Here is a 20740-nt window from a genome sequence, read left to right as displayed (position 1 = left end):
ACCATCAGGGGCCCATCTGAGAAAGAGGCTCCCTCCCTCCCCTAACTGTATCTTTCGTCCTCTGATGGGAGAGCGAGGTCTGGCCCCAGTTACCATCAGGGCCTCCGCCTGTAAGAAGGTCCCTCCCTCCCTAACTGTGTCATCGTTCAGCCCTGGAGGAGAGAGAAGGCTGGCCCAGTACCATCAGGGGCCGCCTGAAGACGGAGGCTCCTCCCTCCCTAACTGTCTCGTTCGGCCTTCTGAGGGAGAGAGAAGGCTGGCCCATACCATCAGGGGCTAGCCTGAAAAAGAGGCTCCTCCTCCCTAACTGTCATCGTTTCGGCCTCTGAGGGAAGAGAAGGCTGGCCCAGTTGCCATCAGGGCCGGCCTGTAGACAGAGGCTCCCCTCCCTCCCCTAACTGCATTCGTTCGCCTCTTGAGGGAGAAAGAATCTGCCCAGTACATCAGGGGCTGGCCTGAAGAAAAGGCTCCTCCCCCCCTAACGTCATCGTTTGGCCTTCTGAGGGAGAGAGAAGCGTGCCCAGTACCATCAGGGGCTGGCCTGAGAACAGAGGCTCCTCCCTCCCTAACGTCATCGTTCGGCTCCTCTGAGGGAGAGAGAAGGCTGCCCAGTACCATCAGGGGCTAGCCTGAAGAAGGAGGCTCCTCCTCCTCCTAACTGTCATCTTTTGGCCTCTGAGGAAGAGAAGGCTGCCCAGTACCATCCAGGGCTAGCCTGAAGAAAGAGGCTCACTCCCTCCCTAACTGTCATCGTTGGCCTCTGAGGGAGAGAGAAGGCTGCCCAGTACCATAGGGGCTAAGCCTGAGAAGGATCTCCTCCCTCCCTAACTGTCATCGTTTGGCCTCTGAGGGAAGGAAGGCTGGCCCAGTCTGTACCATCAGGGCTGCCTGAAGAAAGAGGCTTCCCCCATCCCTAACTGTCCAGCGTTCGGCCTCTGAGGGCAGTGAGAGAAGGGCTGGCACATACCATCAGGGGCACGGCCTGAAGACAGAGGCTCCTCCCTCCCTAACTGTCATCGTTCGGCCTCTGAGGGAGAGAGAAGGCTGACCCAGTACCATCAGGGGCCGACCTGAAGACGGAGGCTCCCCCACCCTAACTGTCATCATTTCGGACCACTAGGGTGAGAGAGAAGGCGGCCCGTACCATCAGGGTAGCCGGAAGAAGGGGCTCCTCCCTCCTAACTGTCATCTTTCGGCCTCTGAGGGAGAGAGAAGGCTGCCCAGTACCATCAGGGGCTGTGCCTAGACAGAGGCTCCACCTCCCGAACTCTGGACATCGTTCGGCCTCTGAGGAGAGAAGAAGGCTGGACCAGTACCATCAGGGGCTAGCCTGAAGAAAGATGCTCTCTCCTCCTTCCCTTAACTGCCCCCGCCCGCCCTCTCGCCCTTTCCACCTGGGCAGGAGCGGCCCAGAGAGACTCTCCTTGCCGTCGGAGCGCTTTCTCTCAGGGGGAGCTCGTACATCTGTTACTGTATTGTATTTTCATTTCGTTTTGTAAACCGTCGGTATCATAGGAACGGCGTATATAAAAAATTTCAATCAATCAATCTTCTAACTCTATATTCTGATTCCTAAGATGATATACTTGAACTTGATAAAATCCACATAGACAGTATCACTCCCGTATTAACCAAACTATGCCACAAATATGGAAAACAAAACATGCCCACCACTGGGAACTTCACTATTCATCCCCAACCACAAAAGGGGAGACAAAAGACTGCAGCAACCATAGACCATACTATTACAGAGAACAGAAATCTCCGAGATCAGGGGTTGCACGAGGCAGATGCACTAGGGACCATATAGCAACATCCACCAAGGTGTATGTGTTCGGCTATGGGAGTTGCAGCTCTTCTTGTGGCTTTCCACTCTCAACACCCTGGTCAGCGGAAGAACAACCAGTTTGACCAGTAGCTCCTGAGATTGGCTGAAGATTTCTCTATCTTCTCGCAGTCTTGCTGGTTTCTTGTTCAGCTCTTCAAGACACAGTCAACACAGTAGTCTTCTTATATAAACGACTTTTATCTAATATACACTTATGCACAAAACTTCACTACTCACAAAATCCACACTACTATACTCCTCAATACCCACAAAAAATTTGTCAACATTATTGCTTATATGACATTTGTCTTTCTATTCATTATAGCAGTTGCCACCTCCTGGCGTTTACAACATATGATTGACAACTATACTTGGCTCAATCTACCCTCCATTTGCATCATACATTCACTTCCACTCATGACTCTCAGTGATCAATTTGCATCTTTTCACTTTGTCATGCCTCATATGTCCTTGGCTTTCAGGACTCTCTATCATTCTTAACACACCTTGTGACAATTCAATAACTTGCTGTGTCATGTTACTTCAAATACATTCGTATCATATTATATGTCTGTGACTATATATCCCATGTGGCTTTTTCCTGACAGTAGTTGCAACAAGGAATCCAAAAGAAAATCACTTGTGCTGCCACTACATCTTGACCACATTGTGATATTTGATAGTCCTATGGAGAAATCTTGTACTTATGACAGAGAGAACTGTTAGAATAGATAGGGAGAAATAGAATGGTTCCCAATTGCAAGGAGGTCAGCAAGGCTGCATATTATCACCCTACTGGTACAACAGTATGCAGAAAATATCAACGAAGAGCAGGTTTAGACGCAGAAGACCAGTGGAGTAAAGATAAGATGAAGGAACACAACAATAGATATGCACATGGCACCAATACAACTACTGGAAAGTACATGTATCATGGACTTGGAATAATTACGTAACTAAGAAGGTCAAGGAAAAAAGTACCAATGCAACGCTTGTTAGCTGAACAAAAAAAAACAAAAATATTCCATGGAGGATCTACAATAAATTCAACCTGGACAATGGGAAAATCCAAATAGTTAAAGGTTCCATACCTTTGATCAAACATTGATCAGAAAGAAGACTGACAGTCAAGAATAGAAGACAACTAGGAATGGAAAGGGGAACCACAAAAGAAATGGACAATATTCTAAGAGTAAAGATATACAACAAATCACAAGTTAGAATTGTCCATTCGTCCATTGTGTATTCTCCATCACCATGTATAGATGTGACATCTGGACAGTGAAGAAAGTAGAGAAAAGAAAATCACTACATTGTGAATGTGGTTCTGGAGAAGAGTGCTGAAAATACCATGGACATCCAAAAAGACAAAACAAATGTGTCCTAGAACAAATCAAGACTGAACTCTCCATGGAAGCCAAGATGATTAAACGTGAGGCTGACATACTTTGCCACCTAATGAGAAAAATAATTATTAGAAAAGACATGAATGTTAGGAAAGGTAGAGGGCAGAGAAAGGGAAAACCACGTGCCATATGATAACTCAATCAGTGAGGTCAACTGGCCTAAATCTGTGGACCTAAGCAGAGCAGTGGAGGATGGGGGTGTTATATACACAGGTTTTGGCATGAATCAAGGTGACTCAAGGATCTAACAACAAGCAAAGGCATACCAGCTGCTGCTCTGCATTTCTGATTATTGTGAGCTCAAGCACTATATGTCAGTACCACTTTTGGGGGAGTGTGGGCAGACAGTGGCACTCTGCACTCAGGCTGCGAAGAGATAAGGCCTGCCCTCCATCTTTGAGTCACCCTTGAGGATTTTCAGTAGAGGTCCAATAAACCATTAAGGCTGGGGCTTCCATGTCATTGGGGAAGTGAATCTGCTCCGGTTGCCAGTCCAGATTTTAGATACAGTAGTACTCCAAATGGTGACACAGCTGTTTGTGGAGAGTTCAGGCACCTTGGAGTCTCCTTTAATTTTCAGATAAAACCTAGAGTTTTCATCCCCACTGATCCAAATTCCACTAGTCATGATGGGAGCTTCCTAATCAAACCCAGGTACAGTACAGCAGACTGCCCAGTAGCCGCTGGAACAGATGCTACCTTTCCTGCCCAATCGTCGAAAGGAAGGCATAAGGCCAGGTATAGATTGCTTTCCCAGACTGCACAATCCTTCAGCACCAGAGCTGCGTCACGTAAAGGTACTATCAAGTAGTTTCCCTTCAATGACATCGAGCAGAAGCCTCGTTGGGAATACTGCCACAGGGTATTCCCATGCTGCTGAGAAGAGATTGCAAGAAGTTACTCTCTGTTGTGAAGGTCCTCAGTTACAAATAAAAGAAATTCTTTGTAAAGTCTGCACCAAGAAAATTCAACAAAAAACTACACAACTAAGGTTGCAGAAACCAAGGGTACTACTTACTATGCTTACCATGCAGCAATTGGGGTTTACTGTGGTTGGACTAGCAATGGATTTAGATCCAGGCAAAAGGTAGTTTGTCCACAGAGCAAGGAACTTTGGCCCTGGGGCAAAATCTGGCTCTCTCTCTTGGGTCATGAATCCAGCTCTCTGGGCTTCCTGAATGACCATGCCCCTTCCCCATGACATATCATGGTTTCATGGTTTCCAGCTCCAGTGTCTGTTTTTTCTCCCTCATTATAAAAGGTTCTTTCCTAAGTTGGTTCTGACAGTTGGCACTTTAAGTTAAAATAAGATGGAGTTTTCCAGTCCCCACTTTTACTATTACTAGATTTCACTCTTCCATGAAAAACTTTTGAATTAAGTTTTGGCTTCAGAAGGAAAGAGGTCCCCACTTTGTTTTGAAGCATTCCCAGCTACAGCAAAGATGATCCTGAGCCTGGATTTCCCAGAGAGACTCTTCAAATGGGGCCAATCACATTTTAAAGGAACCGCGAGAAAAATATTGAGTGTACCTAGATCACTGTGGCTGGTTTCCAAGACCTCACTCCAAAACTTGGGCACAACTTACTTCTCCTGCCAGGAGGAGTAGATAGTGTTCTCTTCCATTAGGGGCTGTGGGCTGGGAGTGTTCACCATTGTGCGGCATGGGGCAGGTGTTCTCTGCAGTTAACAAAAAAGAGAAATGAATTAAAAGAGAGCATTCCTTCAGATGAAAGCCATCGCAAGGTTCCAAAATCAGAATGCAACTCTGGGCTCACACTTAATCAGGTTGGCAAGTGTGGCCCTGAGACTGCCACCTCATTTCCTCCAGATACCCTAGATTATCCTTTTCTTGCCCAACAAAAGGTGGATTGCCCTCTTTCCAATTAGCTTTTTAAATAAAGGTAGCCCCCACCCGACAATGTTTGTGTGAAAGTAGAGGAAGTTAAACTAAGGCCCTATCTCTTTTAAGCTCCGGCGGGCAGCCAGACAGTGCTACTCTGATGGCATTCAGTATTTCAAAGTTTGATTCTAAGATTATTTTAGACTGCTTGCAGGAGTTTTTAAAAAGTATTTTGAGGTGTTTTAAAAAATTTTTTATGATTGTACTGTTTTAATTGGTTTTTTTACTTACACCTTGGGAGCACTTGTGGGCTGGGAGGCGATACAAAAATACCTAACATTAAAAATACTTGTTTTCAAAATACTGGACAGTCCTCATATTAATATGATCTCAGGAACAAAAACCTTGGCTCAAACACTGCTTCATTGTTCTGGCCTTGACTATGGGCAGAGAAGAAAAAAGCAAGAAAATCAACTCATTTGAAATGTGTGCAGGAGAAGAGCTCTATGGATACTGTGAGCTGCTAAAAAGATGAACAAATGAGTTCTGGAGCAAATAAAACTTGAACATCCCTAGAAGCCAAAATGATTCAACGGTGATTGTCCTGTTTTGGTCATATCTTGAGAAGGCAGACTGACTAGAAAAGATAATAATGCGTGGGAATAATGGAGGGGCAGCACGGAAACAGAGAAGCTGCTTTTCTAAGATGGATAGACTCACAAACCATAGCCTGAGTCGGGAAGACCTGAGCAGGGCTGTTGGTGATAGAGAGAACTTGGAAGTCTCTCATTCAGGGTTGCCATAGGTTGAAGTCAACTCAACAGCAGTTAACACAAAACAAACACTGGCAAATTCAGCACTGTCCAATAACTCTCTTGTGTATTGTACATTTATTTATTCCTAACTTTTATTATTCTTATAAGCCACTAGAGCCATGTAACTCTAACAACAACACACATTTTTCCTTTATTTTGGTGTGCCTTTGGGATATTAGACAACAAACCGGCAGGAACGGGATCTATGTATTTTCTCAAGAGATCAGTTACAGGTGCTGTTATCTCTAGGAGAATCCTTCCCTTAGTCACTTTCTTCTCTAGCTCAGTTTCTGTCAGTTCTTCTATTGTCATCACAAAGTGCTCCTTACTGCACAAACGTCCCCATTTTTATTATCTTGTTTGCCATGTACACGCCTTGAGAACTAAGCCCATTATATTCATTGTACATGGGAATAAAGAAGACATTACCAAGAGGAGAGTTAATTAGAGTGAAATGAACTGTAATCTCTTGCACATAAGTTGAAATTCCTATACATTTCTTACTTAGAAGAAATCGCATGAAATCATTGAAGTATTTGAAAAACACGGGTTTTAGAACTGGCAGCAAATGGTATCATGTTTAAATTTCCATGCTTCATCATGATCTGTCTTCCTAGAGAACATGAAAAATGTTCTTTAACGACAGCCTAAACACTACTTTTAAGACCAAAGCTTGGAACAGTTACTTTCTGGATTACAACTCCTCAATCCCTCAACATGGCCTTCTAAAAAACGAGGATTCTGGGAACTGTGGTCCAACCATTATTATTTTTTCCATCTTTTTTCATGGCAAATTTTTAAAATGCAGTTTGCTTTAGACACCACCTAGATACCTATTGAGTGGTCAGAGAGCATAACCCACTGTAGCAATGTAATCGAGAACATCTGCATACAACCCCACAAGAAGGCTTATAGTATGGAAGAAAGCCAATACTAATAGAGTGTTGAAGTTGGAAAATATCTCAGAGGTCGTCTACTTCAACCTCCTACTCAGTGCAGCAGACCTGCAAACCAAACACACTAGGGTTAAGCAGTGAGTTGCAGTTTATACTTTTTCTCCCATCAGTGTTGTACAATGAGGGATGAGCACTAGGAATCCCTCCTGTGTGGTCCGTGTGAGGTAAGGCATTCTGATGGAAATGAAGATGCTGGGAAATCCCTACCTGAAACCACTTTGCAGATACACTCTATCCACTCATCTGGTTGATCTGTCTGCCAGAAGTAGCTGGCGCTCCATCATGCACAAGCATATTGGTGCTTGTCCTTGGGTAGGCTTGTTCCCCAGTGCGTTTCCACAAGATACACAATCTGAGAGGCGGATCACTTTGCGCTCCCCCTTGCGTAGCGTTGCCTTCTCCGCTTTGACCCCTTCACGAGTTTCAAAATCTCTAGTCGTGCAACACCGGAGGGCTGTCAGCGAGAGCTGGGCCCACCTTTCCTCCAGGTCTTCTAGTGATAGAAGCAAAGTGTGGCAGCTTACAATCAGGATATGTTGACTCTGGTAGCAAACTCCATGCTGGAAAATTTTGCCCAGAGGCAAGTAGCAATAGGAAAAGAGGAAGCTATCTGGCAGAAATAGCCATACCCAGACAAGAAATATATAGTCATCAGGCTGTTTACTAAAAGTAAGACATAGTCAAAGATTCAGAGAAGTACAAGAATGTCTGATGCAGAATTAGTACTCCCCGGCCCCCTGCAACACACACACACACACACAAAAAGGAAGCCTGAAGGTGTATAAAGTGTCTGGTGAATGTTAATTTGACAGATGTATGTTCTTCTGAGCGCTCAGCTATGATTTACTGGCTTGATTTCTTCCACTCCCGCCAACCTTATCTTAGTTCCCCTCCGTCTTTATACAACTGGAATATAGCAGCAGACTAATGTCTGTGTAAACAAATTAAACGCAACTGCATGAGGAGTCCATCCAGATATAATAACCACTAGGTTTGCTTAGTTTTCTGGTGACCAGCAGTGAGAAAAACCTGTAGAATGCTCACAGAAGCTACCAACACTTAAAGGTCTAATCTCCATCCGTACAGAGGGTAGTAGTGAAAACGGGAGATAACTCTTCTTTTATTAGTTCTGAAGAAGAGCACATTTCAGCTGGTACTGCTTGTCACACAACCAGGTAACAAAAAACATCTGCTGAAATCCCCTTTTTCTACCAACCAGTAAAAGGTACAAGAGTCCCTCTCAGCTTTCAGGCGGCAATTCAAGGGTACACCTCCTTCTGGAGAATTTTATTTCTGAGCTAAAAGCCCATAGTCAGGATGGATGGCCAGACAAAGGTTGGTTGAACATAGGAGACACAGATAAACATGACCACTCCTCCACTGTTGCACCCCACACGTGGCATCAGTGCACAACACCCACTAACGTTCTGTGAAATGAAGAGAGAACATTTTGCTGGCTATTAGAAAATAGTGGTCAGGGTGTATACTAAGGCCCAGCAAACATTCAGGGACACTGATTCCACAATGCAGAATTTAGATACATATATATATTTTATATCCATCCATCCAATCTATCTGTAGCGAGAGGTGTGTATCAATGGAGGTTTCCCACTAGTACTCAGAAATACAAGAACAGACCCAGAGATAGTAAGGACAAGCTCTTTCTCCCCCAATCTATTCTAGGTAGGGGTGGGGGTTTGAGGAAACTATATAACTAACTCTGCAAATCCGAATAAACCCGCTTTGGTTGCTAGTCTGGCTGCATCTTCCTCTGCAGCATTTCTTTCATACAGAGCAAACGGGATATCCTTTTGTATTCATGAGTTAACTGAGAGCTACAGATACTTTCCATGAACTCAGGTTTGGCTGAGTAATCCATAACAAAAACAAAAACAAAAACAAAAAACAAACAAGGTCAACAACCGAGCCTAACTCTTCCAAGTTAACGAGATTACTATTTTAGTCTCACTCAGCAGTAGCCATCTGCCTATCACCAAACTGCCAAGATATGGACAGGAATTTTGTAATTAAATTTCTTTATCAAAGTAAGGTATTTTGGACTAGTGCCCAAGAGTGAGGCTGAGAGTCAGAAAGTCTCCAGGTTTGTCTCTTCTGACAAAGTTCCTAGGGAATTATGGAGGCAGGAACTCCTATTTAGGAGTCGCTGCTAGGCTGAATCTAAGTGGAACTTTTGAACACTTCTCCTCCAAATCTTAAAATATGATTGCCCTGTTGAGGTTCTGGTGTCATTGATGACTTTGCAAGTGGGTTTTTAAGCAAGTGACTGAAAATTGAAGAACCAGTGGAACCATTTGTCTGAGGAACTAACACCACCTCTTCTTCACATGCTATCTGACCTCTGGTTCACACCAATGGCACTCTTTAAAGGCTGAGGCTTGGCTTCCATTAGCTGGCAACGTACACAACTGCAGTTGATCAGAGCAAGGGAGGGGGGGAGCCAAATGCCTCTGGCCCAAGGGTTAGACACAGTATAGAGGCAAGCTAATCGCCATAAAAACATGGCTGCCACACCAAACTACAAGGGCTTCAGTTCTCCATAGTTTCTCCTACAGCAGGACAGAGACCAGATTGAAAAGGCAAAGCTATCGAGAGCCAGACCCTGAACATTAGTCAAATGTGTGTCTAGCCCATACTGCATATCTGCCTTACACATAAACATTCTTCAGAAACACCATTAAATCACACATGTGTACTTTAATTTTGTAACTGGAAATGTTTACAGTGAAAGAGCAATGCAGCACTTGGTTTAAAATCACGATTTTATATATGATAAACAAGATGAGAAACAGATACCAAGTAGAAACAGCCACTCTCCATCTTGCATTACAGAAGCCAACCTGAGGCCTAGAGAGAGAACTGGGAAAGTGCTAGGTCCAACGTGCTACCCTGATCAGTGGGGACATAGGACAACTCCAGATCCATCTACTTACACAGCGAAGGCTCCCTGGGACAGTCCTCCTTCTCCCAACTCCAGATAACTAATTTTTACCTTCCCAAATTTTTTGGTTGCTGGATAAAAGGATCCCATCTTTTCACAGTGGTCCATGGAACAGCTCCAAACACACAACCAGTAAGGAAGGGAGAAATACGTCTGAGGCGAGTTGACTCTGTGTTGCTGCCACAGAAATGAGTCGGTATGTACGTTAGCACTAGTGACTTCCTCTACCCACTGACTTCCCCTTTCGTCTGCATGCGCACTGGGACAACGAACAGAGGGAGCCCCAGGAGCACACGCAGTCCCAGGGGACTTTTGATTCAACAAGTGTTGGTGGGTAGCCAACCACTGTCTTTCTACAGCTGCGAGAGAACATCTGAGCAGAGCCTACTGGAGGTACAAAACAATATATAAACAGATGGAGAAAACGCTATCTAAAATGTCAAAAGTTTTATTACGGAGGGAGCTGAAGAATGCGCCAGAACTCCGATTACTGGAGGCTTGGAAAATTTTCCCTTTACTACTACTCCAGAAATTCCCAGTCAGCATAGGCAGTGACAGAGGAGTTCTGGGACCTGAAGTCCAAAGAAGTAACTTTTTATCTGTGATTATAGGCTACTCAGTCCTTCCTCTTCCCTTCAAGCCACCTGCTGAAAGCATGGGGCTTGCTCAATCCTGCATGACAACAGTTACTGATGCAATTAATGGTTGCAGCACTGGACGGTCACGATCAAAAGAAAACAAGCTGAACAGTTTAAAAGGAAACTAGGTTGAAGAGAGCCATTTGCAAGTAAATACATGGCTATATAATGCCCAAGCAAGTGCCGAAAAGCGCACAAGGCATCCCCTTATTTACTCTCCCAATCCACAAGACTTGAGACAGACAACCTTCATGGCTTCCATTTTGTCTAGGGAAGGATCACAACTACCACAACAATAAAAAGCAAGAGAGGCTCATAAAGCAATGAGTTCACTGGTAATCTCTTCTTTCCTATGCCAGCTGCCAATGTCCACCCCTCCAATAAGGTACAAGTGGCAATTGAGAACATCAGCCTCAGGAACACAAGATCGTGTTATTTGCTTGGCTGTCACCAGCCAAAAGGCAGTGTCTCTAGAAGTCCATGGAGCTATGAGCGAGATAATCCTTGCGTCCAATAGTGCTGCCTTGCTTGGTCTGCATGGCTTCTAACTTGGGGCTTCAGTGATACGATGGCCCAGACCTCCACAGAAAGCACAGCCCCTCTTTCCCGGAAGATAAAAAAAGGGGGTGGAGGGGAAGAAGAAATATATTTGTCAATTCCAACGAGTTTCAGGCCCACAGTAAATCCGAGTCCATGCACAATAAGTATCCACACTAAGCATTCTCATCATGTCTATGCCAGGCTCCATGGAGCATGACGTGCAATTGTTTACATTGGTAAAGGAGAACGCAACACTCTGCCTTCCTCTGGTAGTACTGTCTGATCAGTCCTTTCCAGGTCAGCTCCTGTCTTGAGGCTACTATACAAACAAAGCCTTTGAATACTTGTGATATTATCGAAATAGGATGTACAATCTGTAGAGCGCATATGGATCTCCAAGTCATGGCTCTCTTATCCGCACACCTTCGCCACCATGATCGTGCTTCAAGGCCTGGAATATAGCAGCTGGATACCAATGCATGATGGGGTAGATAAAGATTAAGCTCCCTGTTTTCCAACAACCGAAGGGCATTGTCCCCTGCTCTACTCATGTGTAATGGCAAAGCAGGAACCTCACTACATACTGGGTGAGGAGCCTTTAACCTCCCTCATTCTCCACTTGTGTAACTTAATCCCTGCCCCCAACCAGTACAGGTGTATCCCAAGTGAGCCCTGGCCTCTTCTCTACCACACTAGTGGTCCTCAGCGCGCCATAAGATTGTGGCAATGTGCAGCTTACCTTGGTTTAAAATCAACATATCAATGAAGACAGCAGTTGTTCCAATTTATCACATTAGGCGTTGACTCTCTAGGGCCGGTAGCAACTGCCAAATAAAGCGGCTGTTCAGGTCTCTTGGAGGTATGCTGTTTAATGATGCATGCATCCGAAAATCCAAAGCTGCACACAAAGCTGCACTCCAGTGCTTAGAATGAGTGTGGCTTGTTGGACCTCCGGACTCTTAGGACCCATGCATCATTATAAGAGCATACTCCAAGAGAGACCGAAGCAGCTATGTTTGGCAGTCTGTAACAGGCCAAGATTCTACCCAGTCTTCACATGACACCTGGGTGTTTGCGGGCTCTACTCACTCCATTTCCATTGCTGAGGTTAAGTCGTCTTCTTCCTCCCTGAAAACTGCATCACCTCCAACTCCTCCCCCCCCCCCTTCCCCACCACCATTCCCCGACCCCAGCTCACCTTACCTCCAATGTCCACCCATGGATTTCATCTTCTCATCAATGCAGCCCTGCAGCACAGGGGCCCCTTTTGCTTGCCTCCACAGCAGTCCTTCAAGTCCTGAGCACAGATTCCTTCTGTGAACAATGAACAGGCCACCCTTTTAAAGACGCGAGTAGCACTCATTGCCCTAGTCCCAATTACGAAGCAGCATAAAATTGCCTACATGTTAGTAAGTCAGCCATCCCTAAATGAAGGCCAATCCTAATAGTCTCAAGCCACCCACAAACCATATCCCTGGCTCCCTAGCATATTCTATTTTCCGCAGTGACTCATAGGGAGTATGCTCTGCTGACTCCTCCAGAACTCTCATGATACAAGCAAACATCCTGCCATCATGGTTTTTTCTACTACCATCCATCATCCACACTTGCCACCACCCCTTTTGTTCCTCACCACAAGCTTGTTGTATGCAGGTGGTGCAATGCCGCATATTCCTCGAACGGCCTGTACGCCCAATTCGCTGAACTGGAAAGAAAATCAGACACCAAACTCAAGAACTCATTTCATGAAAACCTGGTGGCTGCTTCTTGTCTTAAGCGCAACAGTCCTAAGACTCATATATGTCTTAACTGTTTATGAAGAACAGCAAGCCAACTTCACTGGTTTAAGCCTTCCTCTATTCAAACAAATGTTCTGAATATGGCTTCACGTAGCGCTCCTTCTATGCAGACTCTCTTCCTCATACCCATAATCCTAGCAGATGCAACTAGAAGGCCCAATCCTTTAAGCCAAAGCTAGCTTCTCTTCCATACCATACATTTCTATCTCTCCGGCATGTCCTAGTTATGACTGCTGGATGGCTGGGAGTCCAAGCCTTTTGGATGCAACATCCGTGGCCCAAGAACATCCTTCTTGCCATCCCGTAGGCCTCATGTGTCTTAGTTCGTTCTCCTCTTGTTCTGTAGGATTGACAAGAAACATTAGTAGCACAGCAAGAGCGATTTCCCATTGTTTTTCTTCCATAATACAAGGACTTACAATAGTTTCCATTCTCTGCAAATGAATTTCACAATTCCCAGGACAACAGGACTGTTGTCTTCCCACCATTTCATGGAAGTACAAGACGTAAACAGCACACAGCACTCTCAACCCAGGCTCTTGTTTCCTTTGTTTGTCCATCTCTACTATGTCACAGCTGGGCAGGGTAACAGATTTGTAAAACTCCTCAGATGGGATCGTATTTCATCTAGGAATACAGCTCATTTTTGTTGTGTTCTACCAACAGAACAAAGGGGTTGATTTCCAAGTTGACAGTGTTACTCATCGCACGACTAAGAATATATGCCACTTTTTTTTCTGGAAAGTTTCCTTCGGCATTGTCTCCACACCACTTACCTTTGTAACCAATCTTCAATTTCTCATCTTTCTCTTGTTACTCATGAAATCTATACTGTTAATGCCAGCTCCATCATTTGTTCTTCCTCAAAGTATTTTAAAAATAATTTGTGTGGAACTTAACCGAAATGCACACCAATAATGATAACCCCTAAAGGCCTGATAATTAAGCCCTTCGGGTACTTTGGTACTGGGCCAGCCTTCTCTCTCCCTCCAGAAGAGACTGTTCATGATGATTTATTCTTCCCAGTTTCTGTTATTGCAGCTTCCATCTCATTTTCTAGAATTGGGATTCATATTCATATGCTTCTTTATTCCACATATCATTCATTGTTTAATTTCTTTTATATAGTGCTCTGTGTATTGTAACTAACATCTTTTTATTTCTACTAGTCTTGTAGTATGTTCCTCTTCTTATCATAGAGCATCCTAGCCTTTGGTTTGAACTTCCCTTTGAGTTCTTTTATCTTGTGGAACAGATCTCTCATTCTTCCTTTATTGCTGTTGACTTCTATTTCTCTGCATTGATTATTATAGTAGTTCTCTTTATCTTTATGCACTAGTAATTGAACAGTTGCATTCATGGTTCTGATTTTGTTCCTATCTCCCTTTTGTTTTGCACCTCTTCTTTCCTTTACTGTTTGACTCATTTCCTCTTTTATCCATTGTCCCTTTCTTTCTTTTTGAGCACTGAAAATGTCTTCTTGCATTCTCCCTGGATTGCTTCTGACCATAGTTCTTCTCTGTAATTGTCTGTAAATTCTGTTGAGATATTGTTCAGATCCTATTTTGTTGTGATGATTGTTTTTGCCTTTGCTTACACATCCTTAAATAAACTTAGATGGTGTTAGTATAGACAGCAGCTCCCTGATGAAGCCTAGAAAGTAAATGTTCTTTACTGAACACCAGTTGTGAGTGGGAAATCTTGTTGAATTGGCTTTGGTGGTGAAATATTTACTCTTTCATTCTACACTGCCACTTAGCTTTGGAACATAGACATATAGAAGATCTTGGTTAACGAGGCTGGGAAATCCTCTTGCTGAAAGCCTAAAGATTCTCACTACCCATGGCTGACATGTTTTTTTGGTTTATTATTATAAAAATTATCATAAACAGTACAGAGGCCTTTGTACTTCTATTGTTTAAATTGATTAAGTTTATCTGGGATAGGCATTTCGTATTGAAAAAACATTAAAATACAACAAAATATAAGAATCCTAAAAAATATTTCTCTGTGTGTTTTTCCTGCATTTCTCCCTCCAGACTATATTCTCTTTTGAAGCAGGGCGGCGCTGCAGTTCAGGAGAAGGCCTCTTTACTTTCAGCACTGTCCGGGCTGCAGAAATCTGCACAACCATCTCAGCAGCCATAGACCGCCAGAAAGCCATTCTTCTGATGGATGGAGACAAGAAAGCTGGGCTTTCTGCAGTTCCAGACTCTATGCAGAAATCAAGCTGCTGTCCTTGGCCCACAAACATGGAGAGCCTGGAGGAAAAGGAACCTCTGTATGAGAGAACCCCTGTGGGACTTGTAGATGTGGGTCTCCCAGCAGTGCCTCCAAGTGATAGCTTTTCAGCTTCCCCTGAAAAGGTTGCTCCTGAGTTGCCCATCATCTATGCTTCCATTGGCAAGAGCTTCCCACCCTTATTTCAGCCCTGTGGCATGGTGGAAGCCGAGCCCAAGGAGCAGAGGGGCCAACTATCTGACCACCTTTATGAGAACCTGTGTGCTTTGGAGCAGCAGCGCGCCCTCCAATCTGAGTCTCTTGGCTTCAGCTACAGGGACTCCCTTGAAGGTAGTGGCAGCATCAGCACTGAGCCCTCCCCCATCTACGACAACAGCCCTGTGGCTGCCAAGCGCTCTAGTAGCCATCCCTGCCCCAGTCCTACTACAGGGGCTGACTCCTCCCCAGAGATCCAGCACCCTCCTCACCCGCTGGATTACCAAGAGGCAGCCAGGGGGAGTGAAGGGAACACCAAACCTAAGGCAAGAGGAGCGGGTGCTTTCAGGCACCGGTTGGTCACTATGCTGAGCAGAGATACAGGAACCCCCAAAACAATCAGCAAGAACACGAGTGCCACAGACAAGTCCTAGAAGACCCCTCCGATTGTGGGAGACTAGGCACGGGACTGAGAGTTCTTCTCAGAGCTTGGGAAACTTATTTTTTGGAGTACCACAATCCCCCAATCTGTGTGGCAAGGCTGACTAGGGGATTGTGGGCATTGCAAAAAACCAAATTCTCCCAAGTTCCAGTTCTTCCCATGATTTTTCCTGCTTCTCCTCCATGAGCTCACATCCTTGATGTCTACAGGGATGGGAGAATCTTTCTGACCTGAAGATCCAGCTTTCCAGGCTAGAAGTTGTTGACCTGAGAAACTGGCCTAGATAGAGACTCCATTGAGTCTGCTTTAGATAGTTAGTGACTGGGAGGGATTGTTTCAATAACCACATCAGTGGATATAAAGGAAGCTGGAAAGCTAGGTGTATATGTAATGTTTAGGGGTCTCTGCTTCCCTTTTTATCTCATTAAATTTAGTTTCTTACATTGTCAACTGTTGTCCTGGTTTGTCTCAGCTCTGCTTAGCATTAATAGTTTTTTCTCTCTCTTTAATTTTGCTTTTCAGACAGTTATATTTCCAGCAGTGCTGGAGAGAATTACATTTTGGATTGCAACTCTCAGAATCCACTAGCCAGCAGAGTTCCTTTAGGAGCTGAAGTTAAAAAAAAATAACTTTTCCACTTCCCTTGATAATTCCGTACTAAAGTATGGCCCGTGTTACATATTCAATGTACGTAGGTTCCCATCCCATCTCCCTCTAGACCTCAAGTTACATGGATGGGAAGAAAAGTTTTCCTGAGACCTGGGAGAATCACTGCTAAGCAGACCTGTGCTGTAGCCCTGTCTAAGTGAGCTTCATAAGTTTATATTTTTTGGCATTCCAGTAAGGCATTAACCCAATACTGTATGCTATAGAACAGGAGCTGATGGAATGTAGATTTGCATCCTCAGCAAGGTTTTCTAAAACTGAAAACTCAGCCAAATGCCTTGATTAGGCTAACACAGACAGTATATAAATGTTTGCACATATTGAATATCTTCAGATTTCTCCACCAGATAGAGTGTTACAAACAGCTGGTGTGTAGCTTGGCTGGGAGAAGATGGGGAATTCTTGAGTCAAGTCTGCAGTCATGTCATCCACACAATGTCCCAGGATAGAAGAGAGGAGGGAAGCATCTGCAAACATTCAAACAAGTCTCTTTCAAGGGGATGGATGGTTTTAGGTTTAACCTGCAATTATCACAGTGCATGCCAGGGGGCACAAAATCGGGGGGGGGGGGGGATATCACTTGCAATAGTTTGTTAATACCAAATTATATAGGTGGTCTTATGGTGGAAATGTTTATAGATCTCAGTGTTGCTCACCTGTAAAATATAAATATTTATTGGCTGGCTTTGAATATGCCCTTATATACTTTTAGGGCTAATACTGAGAGTTTAATGTTACACTTTTTGGTCTATAAGTAACTTAGCAGTACAGTATAAACTTAGGTAGATACTTGTATCCATATATACAGTGAATAGCTATTAGAATACAGTAGGTAATTGCCTCCACCTCTGTTCCTGGCTCTGATTAGTAGTTTTCTTTCAGGGTTCTAGTAAAACAGATTTCATCACACAAGCCCAAAAGCCACTCACCTCTGTTACGAGGAGTAAGTATCAGTATTGTAGAGAGATCTTGTAGCACCTTAGAGACTAACTGAAAGAAAAAAGTTGGCAGCATGAGCTTTTGTCAACTAAAGTCTACTTCCTCAAATACTGACAAGGCTATATCTTTGAACTCTATCACTAAGGAGTATGTACAGCTGCTTTGTCATGACTCCTCTCTTCCACTAGAGTGTAGTAATTCCCTTCCATATTAGTATGTAGCTTGCTTCATTTTCCACAAGATTATAGAGTATCTAGAAAGATGCAGGGGAGAAATGGGGGACACACACCTGGGCTTTCATGTTTTGCTGACTTGCTAGCAGAACATGTGATGAACTATTGTATATAAAATGACCTGGCTGTGAGTAAAGTATGTACTGTTGTGTGGAGGAGAAGCTTCATTAAGTTTTCCTAGAATAGCCATTTGGGATTCAGTTCTATGTAGGAATGTAATTTCCACTGCTAAAAATAGTGGAAGGATAAAACATGAAGAGTTCTGTTTTCTGGGCTCCATTTTCTTTCCCTTTCAGTTCACTTGCTGAGCATCAGACACAAGCAACAATTTGTTTCATTGCCATAATAAAGGTGGTATCATCTTGTAAAGCAGTCTCCACTTCCCTGACTGGTGAAAGGTTCCATGGAATTACTTACTCACTCCAGATCACTGGAGAAACTGACAGTGTATTGTAACTTTTGATACAGATAAAAAAAACCACCAATGCAATTTTAGGCTGCATCAATAGAAGTATAGTGTCTAGATCAAGGGAAGTAATAGTTCCACTCTATTCTGCTCTGGTCAGGCCCCACCTGGAATACTGTGTCCAGTTCTGGGAACCACAGTTCAAAAAGGATTTTGAAAAACTGGAGCATGTCCAAATGAGGGCGACTAAAATGGTGAAGGGTCTGGAAACCATGTCCTATGAGGAATGGCTTAGGGAGCTGGGGATGTTTAGCCTGGAGAAGAGGAGGTTAAGAGGTGATATGATGGCCTTGTTTAAATATTTGAAGGGATGTCATATTGAGGAGGGATCCAGCTTGTTTTCTGCTGCTCCAGAGACTAGGACCTGGAGCAATGGATCCAAGCTCCAGGAAAACAGATTCCAGCTCAACATTATGAGGAACTTCCTGACAGTCAGGGCTGTTCAACACTTGAATACATTCCCTCAAAGTGTGGTGGAGTCTCCTTCCTTAGAGGTCTTTAAACCAGGGACGTAGCCAAAGGGAGGGGGGGTCTTGGGGTCCAGACCCCCCCTTCCATTAGAAAAATGAATGGTGTGTGCTGCTGCGCCACCACACCCAAGCCCCATTATCATGGTGGCATTTAGTCTGGACCCCCCCCCCCTTCCTAAAACCTTAGCTACGTCCCTGTTTAAACAGAGGCTGGATGGCCATCTGTTGGGTATGCTTTGATTGAGAATTCCTGCATGGTAGGGGGTTGGGCTGGATGGCCCTTGTGGTCTCTTCCAACTTTATGAGTCTATGATTCTAAGATCACTACCATTGATTCTGAGCAGGTTTTTCAAGAGGCAACGATAGTAAGAATCCCACTTACAGTAATCAAATAGCCTTCTTACAGCAATGTTATTTCAGTTTTGTGAAACAGACCAGGGTTAGCTCATCCCCTGGAGAGAGGACAGTCATTTCAAAACTACCTTCCACATACACACTCACATACATATACACACCTAAAGATCACAGAACTATGAAAGCAGGAAAGGATAGACAAGAATAAAATTACTTCTAAAAAGCTTTTGCCCACCCTCTCTAAGGAAAATCACCTGCTCCATGGAGACTGTGATCCACAAGTGGAATGCCACTATTAAGAAGGCTCTCACTCTGGTTATAGTATACCAGCAGGAGGCATAAATGGTATCTGGACTAGAGGGAAGATGCAGAAATCTTGGCGCACAGTGTGAGAGAACAGTCAATGCAGCCTCATTTTAGGAGTGCACCTTTTCATAACTGCAGGATTCTAGTACATGGGTGGTATCTTGTGCAGAGTTGCACCATTCCTGTGGACTTTTTTTAAGACTGAGAATGTTTGATGTATACTTTCATAGACCAGACTAGAGCTTGCTCTAGTCCAGAGCTTGAAAAAAAGTGACCTTTGGGGACAAATCTACCAGTTCCCCCAACCAGCAAGGCCATTCACTTCTATAGACACCAGTATTCCACAGGACAGAACCATGACAGTTAAAGTGCAATTATACCAATATACAGTGGCCCCTTGGTATCTGCTGAAGTTTGGTTCCAAGACACCTCGTAGATCCGGAGTCTGTAGATGCACAAGTCCCATTAAATACAATGAGGTAGTAAAATGGAGCCCCTTATATAAAATGGCAAAAAGGTTTGCTTTTAGAATTTTATATTTTCTCCATGGATGGTTGAATCCATGGATAAAAAGTCTGTGGATACAGAGGGCCAACTATAATTGTATAATGGCCCCTGTTTAGTCTGGTGTCTTGAACTGAGAAAAACATGCACCAATGGGTAGAACAAAGCTTGGCAAGATTACTTTTCTTGCACTGTAACACCTAAAAATTTCTATACTATCTGGGAGATTGGGAGTTGTGATCCAAAATAGTTTCTCCATGTTCTGGTAGAAAGAAATTTGTTTGTCAGCAGTGAAGTTTAAAAAGCCAGGGGATGAAAGAAACATCAGAAGGTCTGCCACTTTCCCTACAAATATATTAGAAGACAAAATACACATTGCTGGTATTTTTTTTTAATTGGGTGCTGGTAACTGATCTGGATTAATTTTTTTTTTGGGGGGGGGAGGGGGAAAATAATGTAAAATAAGTTAAATAGAGCTATGGCATTCCAAAACATGGCCGAAACGTTAAAATATAACCCATCTGTCTGGCTTACAATAGACGGGCAGGAAGTTCACAGACAACAAGGGGACTCCATTAAGAGGCTGCACTGAACGAATTGGATGGATGGAAAGATTTCCTGTTGGCGCCATCTGAGAATAATAATGGAGCCACTTCCTGCTTGGCTTCACTAAGAGGATCCAGATGTGTTCTTTGAATAGAAGCAGCAGGCAGCTTGCTGTAAACAACTCCAGGCTTCAGTTGAAAAAGGATGGCGGGTGCAGCTTTGCCAATGCAGTAGCCTAACTGTGTGGTTCCAGGGAAGCTGGGCCTCGGGAATCACTCACTAAACAACCGATTAGACCAATCTGGGACCCTAGACTGCATTGTGTGAGGCAAGGAGGGTTGGGGGTATCGCTTGTTACCCCTAGAATTTATTACGTTGACTGTTGGGAAGGGCACAAGGAGCCAAATTATTTGTTTCTTTCTGGACTGGGATCCAACTTTCAGTTCAATGGGGGGAATTATTTTTATTAAGGAGGATGGTTTCTATTTGGCTAGCTCTGAAGCAGGAAATACAGAAAAGGCCACCTGGGTGTAGCAGTGCCAGCTTTTATCCAACAGAGGGAGTGAGTTGATCAGTTTCTTCTACAGATACAGTAC

At 44.0% G+C, this 20740-nt stretch overlaps 1 protein-coding gene across 2 annotated transcripts in view; it reads left to right on the top strand.

The window, feature by feature from the left end:
* Positions 1-16110, top strand: part of DOK3 (docking protein 3) — a 24383-nt gene extending 8273 nt beyond the window's left edge. For both annotated transcript variants that reach the window (XM_042451828.1, XM_042451827.1), the window contains one exon: positions 14822-16110. In XM_042451828.1, coding sequence (XP_042307762.1) covers positions 14822-15652 — 831 coding nt within the window. In that variant the 3' untranslated portion in view covers positions 15653-16110. The remainder of the gene's footprint in view (positions 1-14821) is intronic.
* The last annotated feature ends 4630 nt before the right edge of the window (positions 16111-20740 follow it).

This window comes from Sceloporus undulatus, chromosome 2 (assembly GCF_019175285.1).
Source record: "Sceloporus undulatus isolate JIND9_A2432 ecotype Alabama chromosome 2, SceUnd_v1.1, whole genome shotgun sequence".
Lineage (NCBI taxonomy): Eukaryota > Metazoa > Chordata > Lepidosauria > Squamata > Phrynosomatidae > Sceloporus > Sceloporus undulatus.
The sequence above is the reverse complement of the archived record's forward strand: the minus strand, read 5'-3'. Positions and strand labels throughout refer to the sequence as shown.